This window comes from Accipiter gentilis, chromosome 21, assembly GCF_929443795.1.
Source record: "Accipiter gentilis chromosome 21, bAccGen1.1, whole genome shotgun sequence".
Lineage (NCBI taxonomy): Eukaryota > Metazoa > Chordata > Aves > Accipitriformes > Accipitridae > Astur > Astur gentilis.
In genome coordinates, this window is record NC_064900.1 from 9084168 (window position 1) to 9102593 (window position 18426).

The following is an 18426-nucleotide window of genomic DNA, read 5'->3' on the forward strand; positions in this document are numbered from 1 at the left end:
TTAAAGCACACAGAGCCCTCTACCACATGGAAATGTCTGAAATATATAGACACAGGTAAGAAAAATAAGAATGGAAAATTAGACAGTATACAGAAAGTAACAAGGGGGAAAAAAGGGTTTTTTAAATTCACCCAGTCTAATCACTGTTTTCATAGAGGCAAAGAGAAAGACAGGAAGAATGCCATGCAAGTGCTGTCTGCCTCTGCTTAAGAGGCTGCTGCTTGTAACCATAGGAGACATTACTACCAACTTCAAAACCTGACTGTAACTGGATGCCCTGCTCACTAAGAATAACAGTAAAGAACACAACCATGCAGTGATTTTATATTACAGCATGCTCAAATGACTGGACCTACCAAGAGATCTGGATCACATTATCACCATTACTGTAAGTAAAAAATTCCCAACTTCCCTCACTAGGTTTTTAAAACTTCTCTGTGGGGGATGCTGTTTTTTCAGCCCCGTGATTCTGAAAGCACTAAAACCAGCAACAAACTCTCAATGCCAAGCTGAAGAAGTCAAGAGTAGCAAAGTATGTTTCCAAAACCAGGCATTTTAAAAATGCTTACTGAATTTGAAACAGATTTATGGAAGCAAATATTTGCTTCTACATGTGAATGAGATTATCAAGACAGTCATTTATGATACATGCCATTCAGTACTCCTACAGTCTTTTGGTCTTAATACTGAAATCAGTGATTTCTGTATTAGCACCTAAAATTCTGTAAAAAGTTATACAGTACTTAATATATTGTCTTAAAATTTAAGCTCTTGGATACAAATAATGACTAGTTGAAAACTCAATGTAAAAATTTTTTCTTTATCATAACAAAAAGTTTGGTAAGTGACCTGAATGTAACCTAAAAGTTCAGGAATCAGAAGACAAAAAAAAAAAAAACAAACAACAAACAACCAGAAAACCCACCACATTATATTTGCCTTTAAATTCACAATTTTCAAGATAATTTCAAATGACCAACTCTGCTTTTTAATTATATAGACTGGCAATATGGCACTGAGACTTTGCAGGCAGAGTTCAGACCTACGCACTTCTCTTTCCAAGACAATCTAGGTCAGATATTGGTCACAAGGCAGCACCCGGTATTGAAAAAATCCAGCCTCCAGAACAGAACCCAAACCCCATACAACATTCTCCTATACACTTTAGATTCCAAAGAACTTCTCTTTACCTCTTTTAAAGGGTAGTCCCAATGGTGGGAGCCTGGGAGCCTTGCCAAAGGGGACTGAACTTGGACATCCTCTGACTTGGTGTTTGTTTTCTTCTTTGGTATACGAAACTGAAAATAGATGATGTTACACACGTAATAAAACTAAATTATCCACTGGTGCTATGAGCTGGCATACTGCCATGTACAAAGTTTTCTTAATTGTCAGGTAAAAATAACAAAGTTGTAACGGAAGCACTGGCCTGTGATTTCAATTTAAATGCATTCCTCACTGATGCTTGATCCTAAATCATGCCTCATACCACATGAGGAGCTAGTTTTAACATATGAACTGTCTTTAAAAAAAAAAAAATCAAGAAAAAGCTCCTCCTATATCATTAACTTTACAACAACTTCAAACACGTGCCCAGAAGGTGAGAATCAAATCTACTGGCACTTACAGTTTTCTTAGTTCCCTCTGATTTGTTTACACTCTAGCTTAATCATCTCAGCTTAGAGAATGATAAAAAGAAACCAAAACAGCTGAATGTCATGATGAATGTCACAGCAGGCCTGCTCTGAAAAAAAAAATTCAGGATGAAGAGCAATTATAACTTCAAATAGTACAAGTATTTTGGTATGATAATTTAGCATCAGTACACTATAATGTACTCAAAATGGTATCAGCTATTGTCATTGCCAACCTTCAAAAAAAATGGAATCAGCATTTCAAAAGCAATTACTGAAAGATAAAGCTGTTTGTAATTTGTAGAAATTTGCCAATTCAGAAAAAGATATGTAGGAAATAATGTTCATTCATTGAAATTCAAAACAAAAATGGTCAAACTAAATTCCTACCACTTCATCAAGACAAGGAAAGAGGGTGACGTTTCCTATCACTTGATTAAACCAGTTAAAATAGCATCAGCTGAAAGAATAAAAGTGCAAGCCTTGCTATTTCACCAGGTATCCTGAGAAGCAAAACCTTACACTGCAAACACATCCAGATTAGAATGTATCACAGAGGGAATGCAACATTTACATCTTTCAGACAACTGAGTCTATCTCAGCCAGGAAAGAGCCACATAAGTTCCACATAATGGCCACTGTCAAGTGTATTATGAACTTAATCTGCAAGCCACCAGATGCCCTACCTTGTAACATAAGATTACAAGCAAAGACTCTAGAACAGTGATGCTGACAACTTAATTAACAACACAGAAACTGCATTCATTAGTTCTGTAGGTAGTCCTTCAGACAGACCGTAACTGAAGCATACTGTACCATAATGAGATAATCCTTCAATTCTTCAGTTTGAATTGTGAGTGCTCTTATTCCTTCTCTACACTTCTTTGAAACAAAGATTTATTGTTTTAGTAGTTAGACCTGAACTTCTATACAGTACTTCAAACTGCCTTTGCTGGTCAAACGCTGTAATAACAAATATGCCTTTCATAACAGATTCCTCAAATTATAAAGGCTGTAAATGTTACACACAGGAAACAACTTCTAATACAAGTACCTCCCTTCCCTTTCAAACAACATTTAAGGATTGAAATAAACATTTTCTTATTCAAGAACACCTGCAATTAGATTTTTTTAAATTTTTTTTTTTGAGAAGTGGTCTATAAACATGTTTTATCAGTCAGAATGCATCCTTCTGATCAGCACCTTAATGGCCAGGTACAAATTTCTTACTTCAGAATTCCACCTGCTGCCCAACTAGTGGTTTCTATTATGAGCTTCCTAAGAACACATATGTGTCTGAAATTTTAGCATGCATTTAAAGTTACAGAAGTTCAGATAACCTCTGTAATAACATAACAGATAACATTGAGTAAGGTCAGTAAGATAACAGGTAAGGTCAGACTCAGAAAACAGAGACAGATGGACAGACAGAAAGGGATAAAAAGGACAAGATATGTTCATCAGCAAAATTTCCACCTCACCGTACAACATCTTCCCAATGCTTGCACTCATTAAGATGATGTTGGTTTGCAGTGCCCACAATTAACTTACAGAACAAGCACAAATTCAAGAGGTAAACAACAGAGGTCTGTATCTATGGGAAGTGCAACATATGCAGTTGCCTCAGCTTTTCCCTAACAGAAAGTGACTAACTCAACACGTACATGTGCGTACACACTTAGCAGACTCCTCATCTAAACCAGCAGTACTTTTCTGAAGGTTCCCACCTGTAGAAGCAAGGATCAGAGAAAGTGCATAAACAAGGTGCTGGAAGCAGCTTATTTCTAAAACACTAAACAGTCCAGACCTTACCCAATCAAACCAGCTGCTGTGCCTACCATTTGTTTTCACCAGTGCTTCCATTGCTGTAACTACTAGTAATAGGGATATTTTAGAAAAAATAAACACTAGCATAAGTAGTCTCTCAAAACATCTCTGCAGATAACTAAATATTACGCATCTGTTCTACTTACTTGAGCATTCCTCTTAATATTTTAGATGTTAGCTTAGGTCTTAAAATATCCTTGAAAACGTACTGTTTATGTGCGAACAAATGTTGAGCCTATCATGTATTAACACATGTTCAACAGCAGACATTACTATTGACTGCTGCCAGAGTAAACTGTATCTCAGGAAACAGTTCTCCAACAAAGCAAAAGCTGGACCACTGAAGAATGAATTTGGTGACACAAATACATCAGACCACCCTAGGATACCCACAGCCTCAAAGTAAATTGTTGCAAATTGCAGGAACACTTACACTGACATGACTTGAAGATGATGGTCTTCCTTCCATGATTTTCTCTACTGAAAAAAAGATATAACATAAGCTTAGCAATTTGTGTTTTATTTACTCAGAGGGGAGCAGGACCACAGCAGCAGATACTAAGCAAGAACAAGAAAATAATTTTTGAGCAAGCTAGCACAAAGAAAACTCGTTCATAGACAGTTTGGGTTGGAAGGGACCTTAAAGATCATCTAGTAGTTCCAAGCCCCCTGCCATGGGCAGGGACACCTTCCACTAGACCAGGCTGCTCAAAGCCCCATCCAACCTGGCCTTGAACACTTCCAGGGATGGGGCATCCACAGCTTCTCTGGGCAACCTGTTCCAGTGCCTCACCCCCCTCACAGTGAAGAGTTTCTTCCTTATATCTAATCTAAATCTACCTTCTTTCAGTTTAAAGCCATTACCCATTGTCCTGTCACTACAGGCCTTGGTAAAAGTCATCGACAGCCACAATACAAGAAAGGCATGTGCTTGAGCAAGGCTCTGGATTGTCAGCGTGGACAGAACTGTTAATGAGATTTTCAACTATAATTTATTCTTAGTGAAGGCATTTACTGCTTAACTCCACCCCCAGGCAAGCATGCAACTAGTAAGCAACTCAGGCTTTGATTATAAAGTGAAAAGGGGTCAAAGAAAACATTGGTAACACTACAGGAGCTCCAAGAATAAATAAAATTCAAGGATTCCTGTTAACAGATAAACTTCTCCCTCAGTGGAAGCGCAGAGCTTCAGAGCTTCCAGCATTCACAGGAGTTTATTCTCTTTATAAATAACCCAGTCTGACGCCGGTGGAAGACCTTAAAACCTTACAGCTCGTTTGAAGTCTCTCAAGAAGACCTTCAAGTTCGCGTACTTTAATTTAACCCGGCGGTTTTTCAACTTAGGGCCCCACTCTCCCGGTGTGGGGAACAGCAACATCTACAGGCCACCCCAGATAAGCCAAACCGCTGCCTATGCCGACGCCTGCAAAGAGGCAGAGCTGACCAAGGGCGGCCCTCTCACAGCTCGGGGCCGGGGGGGGGAACAGAGGCACCACCCAGGGCTGGCACCACCCGGGCTGTCACCGCAGGAGCCCGCCCACACCGAGCAGGGCGGCGGGACAGAGCCGGGCGCCAGCTCCTAACCGCCCGCCGGCTCCCCCCGCCGGGAAGGGAACGGGCTTCTCGCCGACGAACGGACAAGGGCCGAGGGTCGCCGAGTCCGCCTTTCCACCCCCTCCTCAGCCTCCTCACAAAGGAGCAGCGCACGCCCCCCCGCCCCGCGGTGTCCGGCCGCTCACCCACCCGCCCGCCCCTGCCGGCTTCGCTCCTTCGCGATAGACACCCCGCGCCGCACGAACGGCCCAGCCCCGGCCAGCGGGGACACCGTACGGCGCAGGAACCCGCCGGGTCGCCGTTAGCCAGCTTTATTTCAGCACCCCACCAGCAGCGGCGGCGGCGGCGGCTCAAGGGCAGAAAGCGAGCGGTGCCAGCAGCACCCCCCGTCACTCACCGCGGCGGCAGCAGCGGCAGCGGCGGCCCCGCGGCCGTTGTTGTTTATCCAGGCCCCACCGCCGCCTGCGCAGCTTCCCCCGGTACTTCCGGGCCGCGCACCGCCTCCACCGGCCCGGCAGGGCCGCCCGTCCCCCGCTCCGCCCCGCCTCCCCCCCGGCAGTAACCGCCTCCCCGCCCTCTCCCTCAGGCGCTGCCCGCAGCCCCTTCGCCGCGTCCCGCGGGCTCCCGCTCCTCGCCCGCCCTACAAACCGCCCCCGGCCCGGCCCGTCCCTCACAGGCGTGCCGCCCCGGTTTTTTACTTTCTTGGGTTTAGCCTGATACGGAACCGCTGAGAGGAAAAAAGGCAAATGGTAGTGTCGCAGGTGTGCCGTTAGGCGCACTTCCCTGCACCCGGCGAGCGGTAACGCAGCTGTTCGTTCCCTCAGCGCAATAAAATACAGTAAAAGGAGGCACAGGGCTAGCAAACGTCTACTAAAATTTGTGGAAGGAATCAAGAAAACCGCGCTGCAGCTGCTGCTGCGGGGGCCGCCGCCGCCCGCCCCCGGCGGGGAGGTTCGGCTGCCGGGCGCGGCTGGGGAGAGCCCGCATAACCCCGGCTGTGGCCGCGGAATGGCTCCCGCAGCCAAGTGGAGACAAAGATTTGTTTGCCCGGTTTCGTGGGGGATTTTTGGTTGGTGTTTTGCTGTGGGTTTTTTTCAGGGCAGCTTCAGAATTGTGAGTTTTGTGTGTAGCTTTCTGTTTTGTCTTCTCAATGGTGCCCTTCTGTCAAGGAACGGTAAGCTGCACAAAACTAGTTTTGATGACTTTTTAGTTTCGTGCTCAAGAGGCTTAGCTTTAACTTATGGTCAGGTGTAAATTACAAACATGAGATGTTAGCTTGTAATTGGGAACCGAAATGCTTTAGATGGCCTTAACTACCAGCAATCACACATTTTATAGATACACCCCAGAAATAAAGTACGTGAAGTAATGAAACCTGAACTAACATGGGTTTATTTTCTTTCATGCAGAGGAACTGTCTACAATCCCAAAGTGAAAAAAGACTTCCATCTAGGATGATGACAGATTTTACAGGAGACCATATGGTAATGTTGGGCTTTACTAGAATGAAGTGTTTCAAATGAAAAAAATCTCATAAAGAGTAATACTGCAGTAGTCTTTAGAATATGCCAATTGCTGTAACAAAGACTAGCTGAATTTACAGCTGAAACGTTTCACAATCCCAACAGAAAAGTGGGAGGAAGGGAAAGAGGGAATTTCTTTTTCCCACAACAGTGATTTTTTTAAAAATCAAAATAGCAATTGTAAAGACTGCCAGAATAAACACCTTTGAATATTGCATTTATATACAGACAATGAAGAACAAGCAATAGTCAATGCCAACTTAGAATGCAGATTTACCAAAAAGTGAAAGCTTTATGCAGCTCTATCTAGAACAATTCATAATTGTTGCTTTTTAATTCTATAAATGGCATTACTAAAATAAAATCAGTCCTCCAAACTAATAAGCATGTGATTCTGAGCTGCTATTCAAGTGAACTCTAAAGTTCTATAAATTGCTTCAAAACTTTTCAGTTTGCACCCTGAAGGCAATTTTAGGAAGGGAAGTCATACCTACACCTGATGTAAAACTGTGGGTTTTGTTTCTGGCTCCTGAAATCTTCAGAAACCTTTCACAATGCTTTTTAAAGTAGACATTTAAGTAGATGTTTGATATTACATACACAGGGTTTAGTTTGGCATCACGTATCCTTGTCTTGTTTTGGAACTGAAAAAGTAATGTTTTTGCTAGTAGCTGAAGTAGCATAGTAACTTCCTATTCATAACATGTTGGGAAGCTACAGTCTCCAACCTTTCACGGGGGAGGGGAGAAAGGGAGAGAGAGAAGTGTGGACAGCATGCCACTCTGAGGAAACTGCATTTACCTATTCCTAATTGTTATGGAATGCATCCTCTGTGCTTCACTACCTCCACTGACATCTTTCCTTAAACCATGTCCATTTTTCTCCCTACTAAATATGATCTCTTTTGTGTGAATTGCTCATATTTCAGTAGTATAGCAAACAGATTGTCCTCCCATCTCCTTTGTGTCTTTCATGCCTTCCTGCAGAATGAAGAAATCGTAGATGAACGCATGCACTTGCAACTTCATTGTGCTCTTCCCATTCCAAGAAACTGGCAAGACAGTAAATGGGTTATATATCACAGAAAATGGGGGGGGTGTTTCCCTTTTTTATGTGTACTTACTATATCAGATAAAAAAGGAGAAGGTGGCATTTTCTAGCCTGCTCTCTATTAATCCAAAGACAGGAATGACCCTGAAGAGATGACTTAACATCTCTGACCCAATGGAGATTGCACAAAAGGAAAATGTATATGTCATTGCTCCGTTGAAAAGCAAAGAATTTTATTTTTTTTTTAATTTGGAAGTGTAAGAAATATTTTTCAATATGCTAAGCAGTTTATTCAAGGAAACTTGCACTCCATTAAGCAGTTGGGCTCTACCTCAAGTTGCTTATATGAAAACTTTCAGATCGCTTTCTGTCCTAGGAATCAGCTTTATCAGATGGTAAAGCGAGTTTTAATATAGAATGTGATTTACTGTGTTCTAAAAACCTCTGTTAGTTCAGCAAGAAAAATTTAAAGGTATATAGTAGCCTGTACCAATGTATTTGCCAAATCTAACTTCATGTAAACCATCTGCCAAAACAAAATTACTGTGTTAAAATGTTAAATTAATTTTAAAACCCCCTAATAATTCTGGCAATGTAATGCTTGCAAATGTCTTCTGTTACGACAAAAATCATATAGAAGTAGGATTCTAAGCACGCCAAAGGTTACCCCATGTTTACCATTCCACAGCCAGTGACAGTCAGTAGTAGACTGAAGAGTTATTAGGAAAAGAGAAGGTTATGATAAGCTTAATTTTTCAGTTGCATGGGAACCACTTCCTGGTATAATTCTTACCAGCTGATCAGTCATATGAGTTAAAAAATGATCTTTGCTGAAACTAGAGACCTCAATCTAATCTCATGAAAGTTTGCTGCGTAGACTTTATTTTCTCCTGTTCCTGGATTACAGCGGCTAGTTTATTTTGTCATGCATTCCACAATTTCCACGTGGAAAGTGCTTGCAAGGATACACAAGTAACTGGAGAGATTAGTATTAATGTACTGCTATTGGAATTTAGCAACCGAAATCTGTAAGAGGCTTTACAAGCAGATGGTTTACTAGATCACCAAGAGATAGTCTGTATCAATGAGTACTTTGTAACCACTTTTAAATCTGAATTCTAATACAATAGGTTTTCTTTATGTAGGTGGTGTATGGAGGTCTATCGCTACATTGACATAGTCTTCTTAATTTGTAGTGGTTACAAATACAGCACGAACTAAGCTTGAGGAAACTAATAGAGGGTTCAGAGTATCAAGAGGAACTGAAATACGACTTCAATATAAAAGGGGAACTGAGGCATTTGGATACAAATGAGTCCTTTGTTTTCAATTATTACAAGAATGCACATGAGCAGAATCATAAACGCTATCAAGTTTTGGGACATTTGATTACCCAATATGTTTATGAGCTCCTGGAAAGAGTCTGCATGCTGCAGAAAGTTTATATTCCTACTGATGCTACAGAGGTTGAACCAAGAAGCTTCTTTTTCATGAGCAAGAATGCACTAAGTTCCTCTAGCTTAATTGTCCTTCTTCAAGACCACGGAGTTTTCTGTGCTGGACAGTGGGGGCAAAGAACGATTGTCAGCGAGGGCCTGAGGCATGGAACACAAATACCATTCATCAAAATGGCTCTTCAAAGCCACAGGGGAGTGATTGTACTGAATCCCAATGACAACTTCGTTGATCTGAAGACTGAAAAGGAGAGGTTAGGCTCTTCTACTAGGGAAGAAGCACTGACTTCTACACAGTCCATCTGGTGGATCCCCAAGAGGGGCAGCAGCAGCCCCGAGGAGCATACCATGTATGTATGGGATCATTTCATTTCAAAGAGCGCAGCCAAGAATGTGGCCTTCATTGCCCATGGCTATGGTGGCTTGGCATTTGTTGATCTGCTGGTGCAGAGAAAATGGGAGGTAATGAATAAAGTATACTCTGTGGCATTCATTGACTCCATGCACAACACACAGCACCAGGCTGGAAGTGATCCACAAATACAAGAATGGATACAGACATACTGCCGTGAATGGGTGTCAAACAGTAAGCCTCTGGATAAAGCTGTGGGTTCTCTTGTGAAAATGGATTGTCCTACTGTCTCTGCTGGAACAGAAAGGTATGGTTTAGCACCCTCCTGCTGCTTACATGCCATCTTTAAGTACCTGAAGAACACGCTGAAAGCGAAGACCACAACATCCTTTAGGTATTCACCTGTTGCAACCAGAAGCAGCACAAGTAAGAAGAGAGACAATAAATAAAGGTATACTGATTTGTTCTTCATAGTGGTCTCTTCCTTTCATAACTGCCTCTGCACCTTTCAGTTATCTAAGGACCTTCATCTCACTGTGGAGCAACTTACGGTTCTAAGTTTGAAGCTAGTTTGTTTTTGAGAAACACACAAATACAAGTTAACTATTAAGAAAGAAATGCATTGTTGAAAGCTTTAAGCCCCAACCCTTAATTTTAAGTTGCACAAAATAAAGATGTTAAGGTATACCAACTCTCATCTGTATCACTTTTTTACATAAATATTTGGCAGTGATGGCTCTACAGTCAGACTAAACTATCAGGGAAACACTCACTTAAGTGCATAGCTTTCATTAAAAGGACAAATCTGGAATACAAAAAGCACATAAAGAATCTATTTCCTCCTCACTATATACCATTTAGTGTTCAAAATCTTTCAAGAGCTGGCACATCCACCTTCCTCCTTGAAATGTTTACTGTTAAGTTGAACAATACTTAGGGGAACTACATACTACTACCTTCCCTCCAGTCAGAGATGGTATGCCCCAACCATGATACAGTAAACTGAAGTAATTTCCATTTTAAAGCCAACTAAGCCAGTGAGATTACTGGGCATGAGCTGCTATAGAAACACAATACTCTAGCAACCTGCGGTTACCAAACTGATGCAAAAGAATGACATTGCTGTTTTCTCTCAGCTGTTTAATTTTAGACAGAGGTGGGAAATAGAGACAGTTGTTAAATGTCCATACTCAAGGTTTGCAATTTATACAAGCAGAAGGTCAAATAACCTTTAAAGTGAATGTAAACAAAACCGTTATTCTGAATTTCCAGTTTAATCCTGTGGGAATTACAAGTGCTCAGTGGCTGCAAAAGAACGTTGAAGGATGACAAAGCCTTGCCCTACACTTTCAGTTCCCATCTCAGCCAAAAAAATTGTTGAACAGTAATACTGGGTAGCAGAGAAAAAGAGAGCGTCAACTTCCCTTTTGTGTTTATATCCAGCTCAGATTTCAGTCATCTCTAATACTGTTTTAAAAAAAGCTTCCGTCCTGTTATCCAATAATGGGTAAAAATTCCATTGGAAAGGCACAGTCAGTTTAACGTTCTTAAGAGCAAGCATAGCTTCTTAAATAAAGATACATTTACTGGGTTTACATCTGAATGAAAATGGTACTAAACAGACAATTAATAGACCATACGGTACCTTAGTTCACTTAAGAAAGTTGCACTGGAGATGCCATCGTTGAGGATGCATATAGCCTGCCTGTTTTGTAGGTGCTGGTCAGCATGCAACTCAAAGAATAGTCACTTGTGTGAATACTATGCATGAACACGTAGCTTTATTTATGAGAGAAGTACGAGGTGACAGAATGTCTGTCTTCAGAAGGAGACCAATATGATCCTTGAACATAAATGTTCAAACTCTCCCATGGTGTCAGAGGTGGCTAAAAAGGCTTGAAGAAAAAAAGGGATCTAGAACATTGGCCATTTCCGTAATTCCTTTATCTCAGGTCAACCCACTAAATTCCTTGATAGAGAAGGTCGTATTTAGGAATGTTATTGGGATCAATAGGACTTCTCACAATGAGCTTTCCACGCATTGCTCCACGGTAAATCACTTCAATGAGATCTATAAAGTCTTGCTTTGTTTTGAAGCTTCCTACAAATTTGGTATGATCTGGAGACCTAAATATAAGCATAAGATAAAGGTAGAATTGTAATGTTAAAGTGTTCAAAGCAAAAACACCTAAAGACAAGAAGAAGTGTATAATGACATTAGGGGTTCTGATCCGGTCATTCTGAAAGAACGAAATGCACTGGTAATGGCATAACCAAGTCAGGAACATACTGTGACCTCCAAATTCCAAAAAGGTGCAGTGTCATGTCTAAGACTTTAACCATACTATTTCCAACAGTCAGGCATGTTTCATAGCTGACACCTACTTATTGCATGAGAGCGTATTTCAAAATACTTCTTAATTTTACATCCTTCTGGCTTCCTACAGAGTTCCCAATGTGGATGCCAGTAACATTACCGTTTTCAAACATTACCTTCCCCAGACATGGCAACATCAAGAAAGACTGATAATTCTTACAGATACAATAGATAATGCCAGGTAGGATGACATACCCATAATCAACCTTCATGTGTTGTCCATTGAAGAAAAATACAGTAGATGGAATATAACTGATGTCAAAATACTGAGTGTACACTGGAACCTTGTTCACATCCACCAGGTAAATGACTGCCATTTTACTTAGGTCATGAGCTGTCTTTGCAAGCTGAAAAGAGTGAGAAAGGTGGATGACACACAGACCGAGACACAAGAGGAAAAGGGTGGCAAGCTTTATAAAGCCCACTTCTCTTATGCCTTATCAGTTTAAGCAGAGCTAGAATATCACATCTTATCTACTTCAAGCACTTTGTACACTCATTACAATAACATAAACATTTGCTTAATTTTCAAACCGTTTTATGAATGTAGTATTATTTCATTTTACATTTGTCACCAAAATTTTCATGAGACACCATATTAGCCAAAAGCAACACAGGACATTCTCTTGTACGCAACAGGTATACCAGTAAAGTTCATTAAAAAGAGAAAAAGAGAAAAAAAATTGCTCTTACAATATCATCGAGCTGCAGACAAACAGCATCGTTATCTCTTCCAAACCGGAGAACCAAAACCTTCTCGGCCACGCTTTTTATTGCCTGATCCACTTCCCTCTTACAGGTCAGTTTGGGCAGCAGAAAACTCATCCCGACAGACCACAGCTTCCACTAAAATCCCTGCCTGACAGTTAGGAAAAAAAACCACAAAACGAAAACCTGAGTCAAAAATAAGCGAAACTTCGCCGTGCTACCAACGAAAAGGGAGAGAAACCGCCAACCACCACACCGGGCTGACAAGCCCCTCGGGCTCCACCGTTCGCCTCACGCCCCAGCCCCAGCCCCAGCCCCAGCCCCAGCCCCGCACGGCGGCGGGCCCAGGCCCTACCCGACCCACCCCCCAGCCCGCAGGGCCTCGCCCCGCACCCGGGGCAGCGGCAGGGCCCCACCGGCAGTCCCCCTCGGGCCCCAGAGGGATCCCCGTCCCCCGCAGGGCCCTGCGGCGGGGGGAGAAGAGAGGGCCGCCGGAACGTTGGCCGTGCAGCCGCGGAACCCCGAGGACGGCCAAGCAGCGCGGCGCCCCGCCCGGGGAAGGAGGCGCGGAGGACCGGGCCCTGCCCCCGCATGCGCAAGCCGCTCCCCGTGAGGTGAGCTCGACATGGCGGAGGGGTCGGGGCCGCCGCGGGGCGGCCGTTAGTCGCGGCCGTCCGTCCGCCCCCTTCCCGTCCCGGGGTGGACGAGAGGGAGGCCAGGCGGGCTGGATGCGGCCGGAGCTCGGGCAGGTGCGGGCGCAGCCGCTGGAGAGGGAGGGAGCCGTGCCGCCCAGCCCGGCTCTCCTCGGCGGGCGCCGGTCGGGCCTGCGGCGCGGTGCCCCGGAGGCCGCGCTCCGCCGCCGGTCCCCGCCGCAGGAGGGGGGAGCGGAGCGGGGCGGGCCGGTGCCCCCGGGAGGGCTGTGGGGCGCAGCGCGGTGCTCTGAGGCGTTACCGAGCTTGTCGGGGTTCGGTTCGGCCGTGGGCCGGTTTAGGAGTTGTGAGGGAGCGTGTGTAGTGCCGCGCTCTGTGGAGGGGCCGCATCGCTGTGGAGGGGCCTGCGCTGGGGAAGTAAGGCGAATTACGCAGTCTCTGAAATATCAGGGAAGGGCCTTTCTGTTCCTGGGATTAGTTACAGCGAAGGCATGCTAGAACAAAAAAAACAAATCAGAAGGATATTTTCAGTCCTACAGATTTAGGGGTTTGGAAGAGATTGCGAGTCATTCTTTCAGTAATGATGTGGTAGTGCGCATGTTGGATGCATTGAAAGGTAATGTGGCTTTTGTCAAAAGCTGCCGTCAAGTATTCAGACTGTGTAAATCTGCCTTTCAACTATTAACTTAATTGGAGCTCCAGTAATACAAGTTAACGGAGGAACTGATCCCTTCGTTTCTCCAAGCTGGACAACATAGTCTTTTGATTTTTGCTTTTGCCAGTATGTTTAATGCTTAAATGTAAAATTATGAACACCTCTGTTGTAACGCTTAGGAATTTTCTCTTAACTTCACACTGTTAGGTTGGTTGGGATTTTTGTTCATTTTATCTTAAGAACAGTAGAAAATGAAAGGCCAGTCACCAATTTGACCCATTACAGTATTGTAAAATGCATGCCAGTTCATATGTTTCCTAATAATATGCTGCTCTTTCTGTGGGTCTCTATCTGGGCAGGTATATATATATATATATTACCCCAAAATTAGATTTAACTAGTTCTTATTTTCAGCTGGTAAGTTACTAGGGAGATTATGAATTCTGCTTTCAAAAGTTTCAGCTAATTTTTATGTTTCAGCCAAATCACGTTTTCTCAAATATTGAAACATCACTGATTTTACTTAAGTAAGTTTGCATAGGAGAATGATAATATTAAACATGCTTGGGTGGTTTTCCTTCTGCAGACCTTTTACATTTAAATACAAACATGTATGAAACTAATAGGACTGTGGGTTTCATGTCCTTAGCTTTACGTGCCAATGTCAACTTCACAGGCAATTTAGCAAAAAGAAAAAAAGTCTTTTCCTATACTAGTTGTTTATTCGTCCATCTCTTCTTTCTAGGAGGTGTCTGGTGAATCAGGTGTGGGTAACTCATTTGGGTAGCATGATAACTAGCTTTTTTCCTTTCTCCACCTCATGGCTAGCTAGTTAGCTGTCCCTAAGATCAGGTCTTTGATTTGGCTCATAGTGTGGCCATGTGAATGCTTGCACTGCGGAGGGAGCTGGGAACAAGGGGCTTAAGAGTGCCTTCAGTGGCAGTCGTGTTGGCTTAGCAAAACTATAGTGTTGGTAGTTTCAGTAGTTCCAATGACCTGCAATGTGGAAATGCACAGACGGGGAAAAACTTTAGTACTAAACTTTACAAAGAGAGCTTTCCCAATATATAACAGAAAAAGAAAAAATGTGATCTTCTGTGATAGAGTTGTTCCAGAAAACATTACAAGATGAAGCATCTTGTTCATTTTGACAGTATAGGTAAATTAGGTAGGCACCTCTGAATGTTTATAAAAATATTTTCAGTCTCCCTGCAGCGTTTTGCTTTCTTTGGTTGCAAAGGTTCTTATTTGTCTTATGATACAGATAGTTTAAATAGATCTCAGACAATACTTAAAGGGTGTTTGACCACATTTTGAATTGCAGTAAGTATAGCTGGTTTAAGCATCAGAGCTAACCATGTCTATTCACAGCAGTGCCACATATGCTGTTTTTTATTTAGAAAACAGTGGAAAAGCAATAGTGGAAGTAGGAATTTCTAGTATTCTCTAAGAAGTAAGTTATTGTCTGTCAGTGTTACTAAGGATAAAAATCTGTGTGCGTTTTCTTTATGATTTCTGACAAGTTATTTCCCCTTAACGGTGTTTTGCAGATAAGTGTTTGAACACAGTACATGTCTAAGTATGCAGTCTGCTAATATGCTTCTGAAAAAATTTGTAAGAAGTTCTGTCCTTCCATTTGCTGCACAACATGGGATGAAGAAGGATTTGTTTCCAGTCAGTAGAACTCTGAGTTTATCACTTTGCCTGAAGCAGGACAATTCATGCAGTCCTTCAGAAAAACTAGATTTAGATGCATGGAAGAAGGTAATGAAGTCTGGGTTGCAAGAAGTCAGTGAGACGGTCTCTGAGCATAAGGAGCTTTCCACTTTGGCTGCTGCACGTGAGATGTTGGAGATGTGGAGACTAGCTGGCAGATCGGTTCCAGAAAATATCAGTGAAGAACAGCTACAAGCCTTTATGGAATGTCCTTCCAAGTCAGCAAAAAAGAAGTACTTAAGATATTTGAATCTCAAAGAACTTTACAAGAAAAACGACAGAAGAAAGATGGATGAGAAAAGGGAAAGGAGGCTGGAAACACAAGAGCAAGCTTCAAAAACTGATGAGACCAGAAGGAATTCATTCATATGTTTGTGGGCCAGCTGTATGGATAGAGCATACAGTTGGAGGGTTGCTCAGTCTATGATCTTTGGCCAACCTCTAGTATTTGACATGTCTTACGAAAAAGATATGTCCGTCCGAGAAGTCACAAATACAGTGAGACAGATAGTATTAAGCGAAAGCTGGAATCGAAGATCTGTGGATCCGTTCCACATCCACTTCTGTAACTTCAAAGATGACAGCCTCTATCATAAGGAATTTGTCAAGCATTATAGAGCGGCATGGGGCAAATTGCTTATCACTGCAACAGACCAGTGCTACACAGAAGTCTTTCCAAAGGATAAGCTTATCTATCTGACTGCTGACTCTCCCAAAGTAATGAAAACATTCGATCATGATAAAATCTATATTATCGGGTCAATGGTTGATAAGAGCATAAAAACAGGAGTCTCTTTAGCACGGGCAAAGCGACTGGGGCTGGAGACTGCAGCCCTTCCTTTGGAGAAGTACTTGCTTTGGAATGCTGGTGCCAAAAATCTCACATTGGATCAAATGATGCGTATTTTATTAACCTTGAAAGATACTGGAGACTGGAAGAAGGCTCTGGAATTTGTTCCAAAAAGGAAATACTGTGGCTTTGTAAACAGGCCTATACATGAACTGAAAAAAAGCTTAAACTTGATCAACACACTTAAACTTGGAAAGAGACAGGAAGAATTACAAAAGCAATTTGCCAAGAACTACTCTAAGAAGCTAATGCAAAAGTAGAGTGATGGGGAAGAGAATGATTTTTTTTTTTTTTTTTATGGGCAAACTGTGCCCTTGAATACCTTGAATGCCCTTGAATTCTTGGGACTTGGGGAACTGTATTCAGCTCTTTAAATATGCCTTTGTTCGTTAAGTTTGAAAGGACTGTAGTAAGGGATATTTTTTTTTAAATTACCTTAGTATTCCAGCTGTTTAAATTTATTCACATGTTATTGAAATTATGTAAGAGAAAAGAGAGAATCTGTTCTAAAAAATCACTCTGTACAAAGAATATCAGTCTGTTCGGTTGAACCATGCTGGGACAAGGGTGATTGTAACTGAATGCAAAGGTGATTATTCTTCAGAGAACACCTCAGTGCTTTGGGTTTGCAATGGGTGGAGGCCATCCACAGTCTTGTTGTGAAAGGTTAGCCAAGAGGAAATAGAAGAGGCCTTTCCCTGTGACTTCCCAAATCTTCTCTTGCTGTGTAGATGAACTGACTTTTGATAGCTGAACTAAAACCAAATGGTTAAAACCTAGCATGAGGTTGGGGAGTTGCACAGTTTGTTTCTGGGTGTTCTATCTGGCATGAATCAAGTCCCTATTGGGAAGGAATAACCCAAATTTCTTGACCCTGCCGAAAAAATACCTCATGTACTTTTGTGTAAGACTTTTATCCCTCAGTGGATACTTACAGGAGCAGAGAGCCTTTTAATGTTGCTCACAACTGAAGATTTATTGATTGGTCTCCCTGTGAAAGTCTGTGTCCAGGCTGTAGAGCTACAATGGGCGTGCTGTTAAGTAACAGTTTTTTCTGCTGCCTGTAGTATGAGGAAGGATTTTTTTATGGGTGCTTAAATCTTTTTGATTTAGTCTAGCTGACTACCCTCATGCTTAAAGTCAGTGATGGCAGATGGTGGGGTTTGTCCTGAAAATTCAAGAACTAGGAGCGGGGAGCGTAATTTCAAAGAGTAGCCTTCAAAAGTACCTGGGGTTGGTGGTGATCCGCTCCTTGTCTCGCCTTTCACTACACACTGTTGGGAAGAGGGAGGGGTTGGACGCGCTACCCCAGTACTGCCCTTCGCCGCCCCTGAAGCGCAGGGGCCTCCGGGCATGGAGAACCCCTGGCTCGGAGGAAGACCTGCCTCCTTTGTGGTTGGGAAGTAGGCCAAGCTTCGCCCTGGGGTAGCGCTCCAGGTGCGGCTGAGGGCGGCCTCCCAAACTTCCCCGTCGTCGAGCCCCGAGGCGCCAGGACCGTCTGCTGGAGCGCGCGGCCGCCTCGCTCGGACAGCCCCTCTCCTTCCTCGCGCGAGGAAGGGACGACCCTGTTATTTGATGTTTCTCCGTAAAAACGGCCTCTTCTGATCTGTGAACGGGTTTGCGCTGTGGGAAGGGGGGGAAATGACGTCATCGCTTACTTGGGGTCACGCTGGTGAAACGTGGAAGATAATTTTTAAATGGCGAGCGGTGGGGAGGGCATGGCGGTGAGCGTGGCAGCCGCCAGCCCTGGGCATGGACGCGGTTCTTCTGGATGCCAGTGACGTGTGGGGTTCTGCGTGTGACGTCAGGGGGCAGGGGGGGTGACGTTGAGCGTCCGGCCTCCCGCCCCGCGGGAGGGAAGCGGTATCCACGTGCGCAGCTGGCCGAGCCGCCGGACGTGCGTCAGAGCGGCGTCACTGCAAGCTTTCCCGCCTTCCCTGGCGGCTCGGAGAGCAGCGCTTCCGCTGGCGTCATTGCCGCTGCGCCGTAGAAGGCGGTGCCGGCGTGGCCGCTCTGGTCTCCGCCCGCGCGTTCTCTATGGTCGGGGGGAGGGCCGAGGGCTGGAAGAGCCGCGGC

General features: G+C 43.5%; 4 protein-coding genes across 24 annotated transcripts in view; 2 read left to right on the forward strand and 2 right to left on the reverse strand.

Annotated features, from left to right (window-relative positions):
- SENP7 (SUMO specific peptidase 7) overlaps nt 1-5539 on the reverse strand; it is a 51821-nt gene extending 46282 nt beyond the window's left edge. Inside the window, exons 1-4 of one of the 9 annotated variants that reach the window (XM_049824579.1) lie at nt 5205-5348; nt 3901-3941; nt 3299-3361; nt 1191-1298 (exon numbers count right to left, since the gene is read on the reverse strand). In XM_049824579.1, the coding sequence (XP_049680536.1) occupies nt 1191-1298; nt 3299-3328 (138 nt within the window). In that variant the 5' untranslated portion in view covers nt 3329-3361; nt 3901-3941; nt 5205-5348. Of the gene's footprint in view, nt 1-1190; nt 1299-3298; nt 3362-3894; nt 3942-5204; nt 5349-5412 lie in introns of those variants that run through there. The other 8 variants (XM_049824581.1, XM_049824575.1, XM_049824577.1 and 5 more) reach the window with 8 other exon arrangements.
- An 84-nt stretch (nt 5540-5623) lies between these two features.
- LOC126048973 (putative protein FAM172B) lies at nt 5624-9995 on the forward strand. 5 transcript variants are annotated; one of them, XM_049824604.1, is made up of 3 exons: nt 5624-5814; nt 6425-6499; nt 8785-9995. In XM_049824604.1, exons 2-3 carry the CDS (start codon nt 6470-6472, stop codon nt 9841-9843), a joined length of 1089 nt encoding a protein of 362 aa, XP_049680561.1. In that variant the 5' UTR covers nt 5624-5814; nt 6425-6469; the 3' UTR covers nt 9844-9995. The 5 variants fall into 5 exon arrangements, 2 of the variants coding, with proteins under 2 accessions (XP_049680561.1, XP_049680560.1); XR_007509052.1 differs by having other exon boundaries at nt 5803-5814; nt 8734-8794; XM_049824603.1 differs by lacking the exon at nt 5624-5814 and adding an exon at nt 5981-6189.
- Nucleotides 6529-12984, reverse strand: TXNL4B (thioredoxin like 4B). 6 transcript variants are annotated; one of them, XR_007509055.1, is made up of 5 exons: nt 12896-12984; nt 12465-12630; nt 11967-12118; nt 11040-11521; nt 9546-9796 (listed from the first exon to the last, which is right to left on the reverse strand). XR_007509055.1 is itself a non-coding variant. In XM_049824610.1 (3 exons), the coding sequence occupies exons 1-3, from the start codon at nt 12594-12596 to the stop codon at nt 11356-11358; spliced, it is 450 nt and encodes a 149-aa protein (XP_049680567.1). In that variant the 5' UTR covers nt 12597-12843; the 3' UTR covers nt 10518-11355. The 6 variants fall into 6 exon arrangements, 1 of the variants encoding a protein (XP_049680567.1); XR_007509057.1 differs by having other exon boundaries at nt 12873-12970; XR_007509056.1 differs by lacking the exons at nt 9546-9796; nt 12896-12984 and adding an exon at nt 6529-7589 and having other exon boundaries at nt 12465-12843.
- A 25-nt stretch (nt 12985-13009) lies between these two features.
- TRMT10C (tRNA methyltransferase 10C, mitochondrial RNase P subunit) lies at nt 13010-16881 on the forward strand. Of its 4 annotated transcripts, none has more exons than XM_049824601.1 (2): nt 13010-13093; nt 15335-16881. In XM_049824601.1, exon 2 carries the CDS (start codon nt 15366-15368, stop codon nt 16608-16610), a length of 1245 nt encoding a protein of 414 aa, XP_049680558.1. In that variant the 5' UTR covers nt 13010-13093; nt 15335-15365; the 3' UTR covers nt 16611-16881. The 4 variants fall into 4 exon arrangements, with proteins under 4 accessions (XP_049680558.1, XP_049680556.1, XP_049680559.1 ...); XM_049824599.1 differs by having other exon boundaries at nt 13082-13228; XM_049824602.1 differs by lacking the exon at nt 13010-13093 and adding an exon at nt 13447-13745.
- Nucleotides 16882-18426: the final 1545 nt, after the last annotated feature.

Bases quoted from the DNA above. Each gene is read 5' to 3' on its own strand.
- TRMT10C (XM_049824601.1), top strand. From the start codon at position 15,366: ATGCAGTCTGCTAATATGCTTCTGAAAAAATTTGTAAGAAGTTCTGTC.
- TXNL4B (XM_049824610.1), bottom strand. From the start codon at position 12,596: ATGAGTTTTCTGCTGCCCAAACTGACCTGTAAGAGGGAAGTGGATCAG. The intron at 12,119-12,464 runs GTAAGAGCAATT...CACTCTTTTCAG, and splicing joins GTCTGCAGCTCGATGATATT to CTTGCAAAGACAGCTCATGA. The intron at 11,522-11,966 runs GTATGTCATCCT...GCTTATATTTAG, and splicing joins CACATGAAGGTTGATTATGG to GTCTCCAGATCATACCAAAT.
- LOC126048973 (XM_049824603.1), top strand. From the start codon at position 6,166: ATGGTGCCCTTCTGTCAAGGAACG. The intron at 6,190-6,424 runs GTAAGCTGCACA...TCTTTCATGCAG, and splicing joins TGCCCTTCTGTCAAGGAACG to AGGAACTGTCTACAATCCCA. The intron at 6,500-8,784 runs GTAATGTTGGGC...CTTAATTTGTAG, and splicing joins ATTTTACAGGAGACCATATG to TGGTTACAAATACAGCACGA.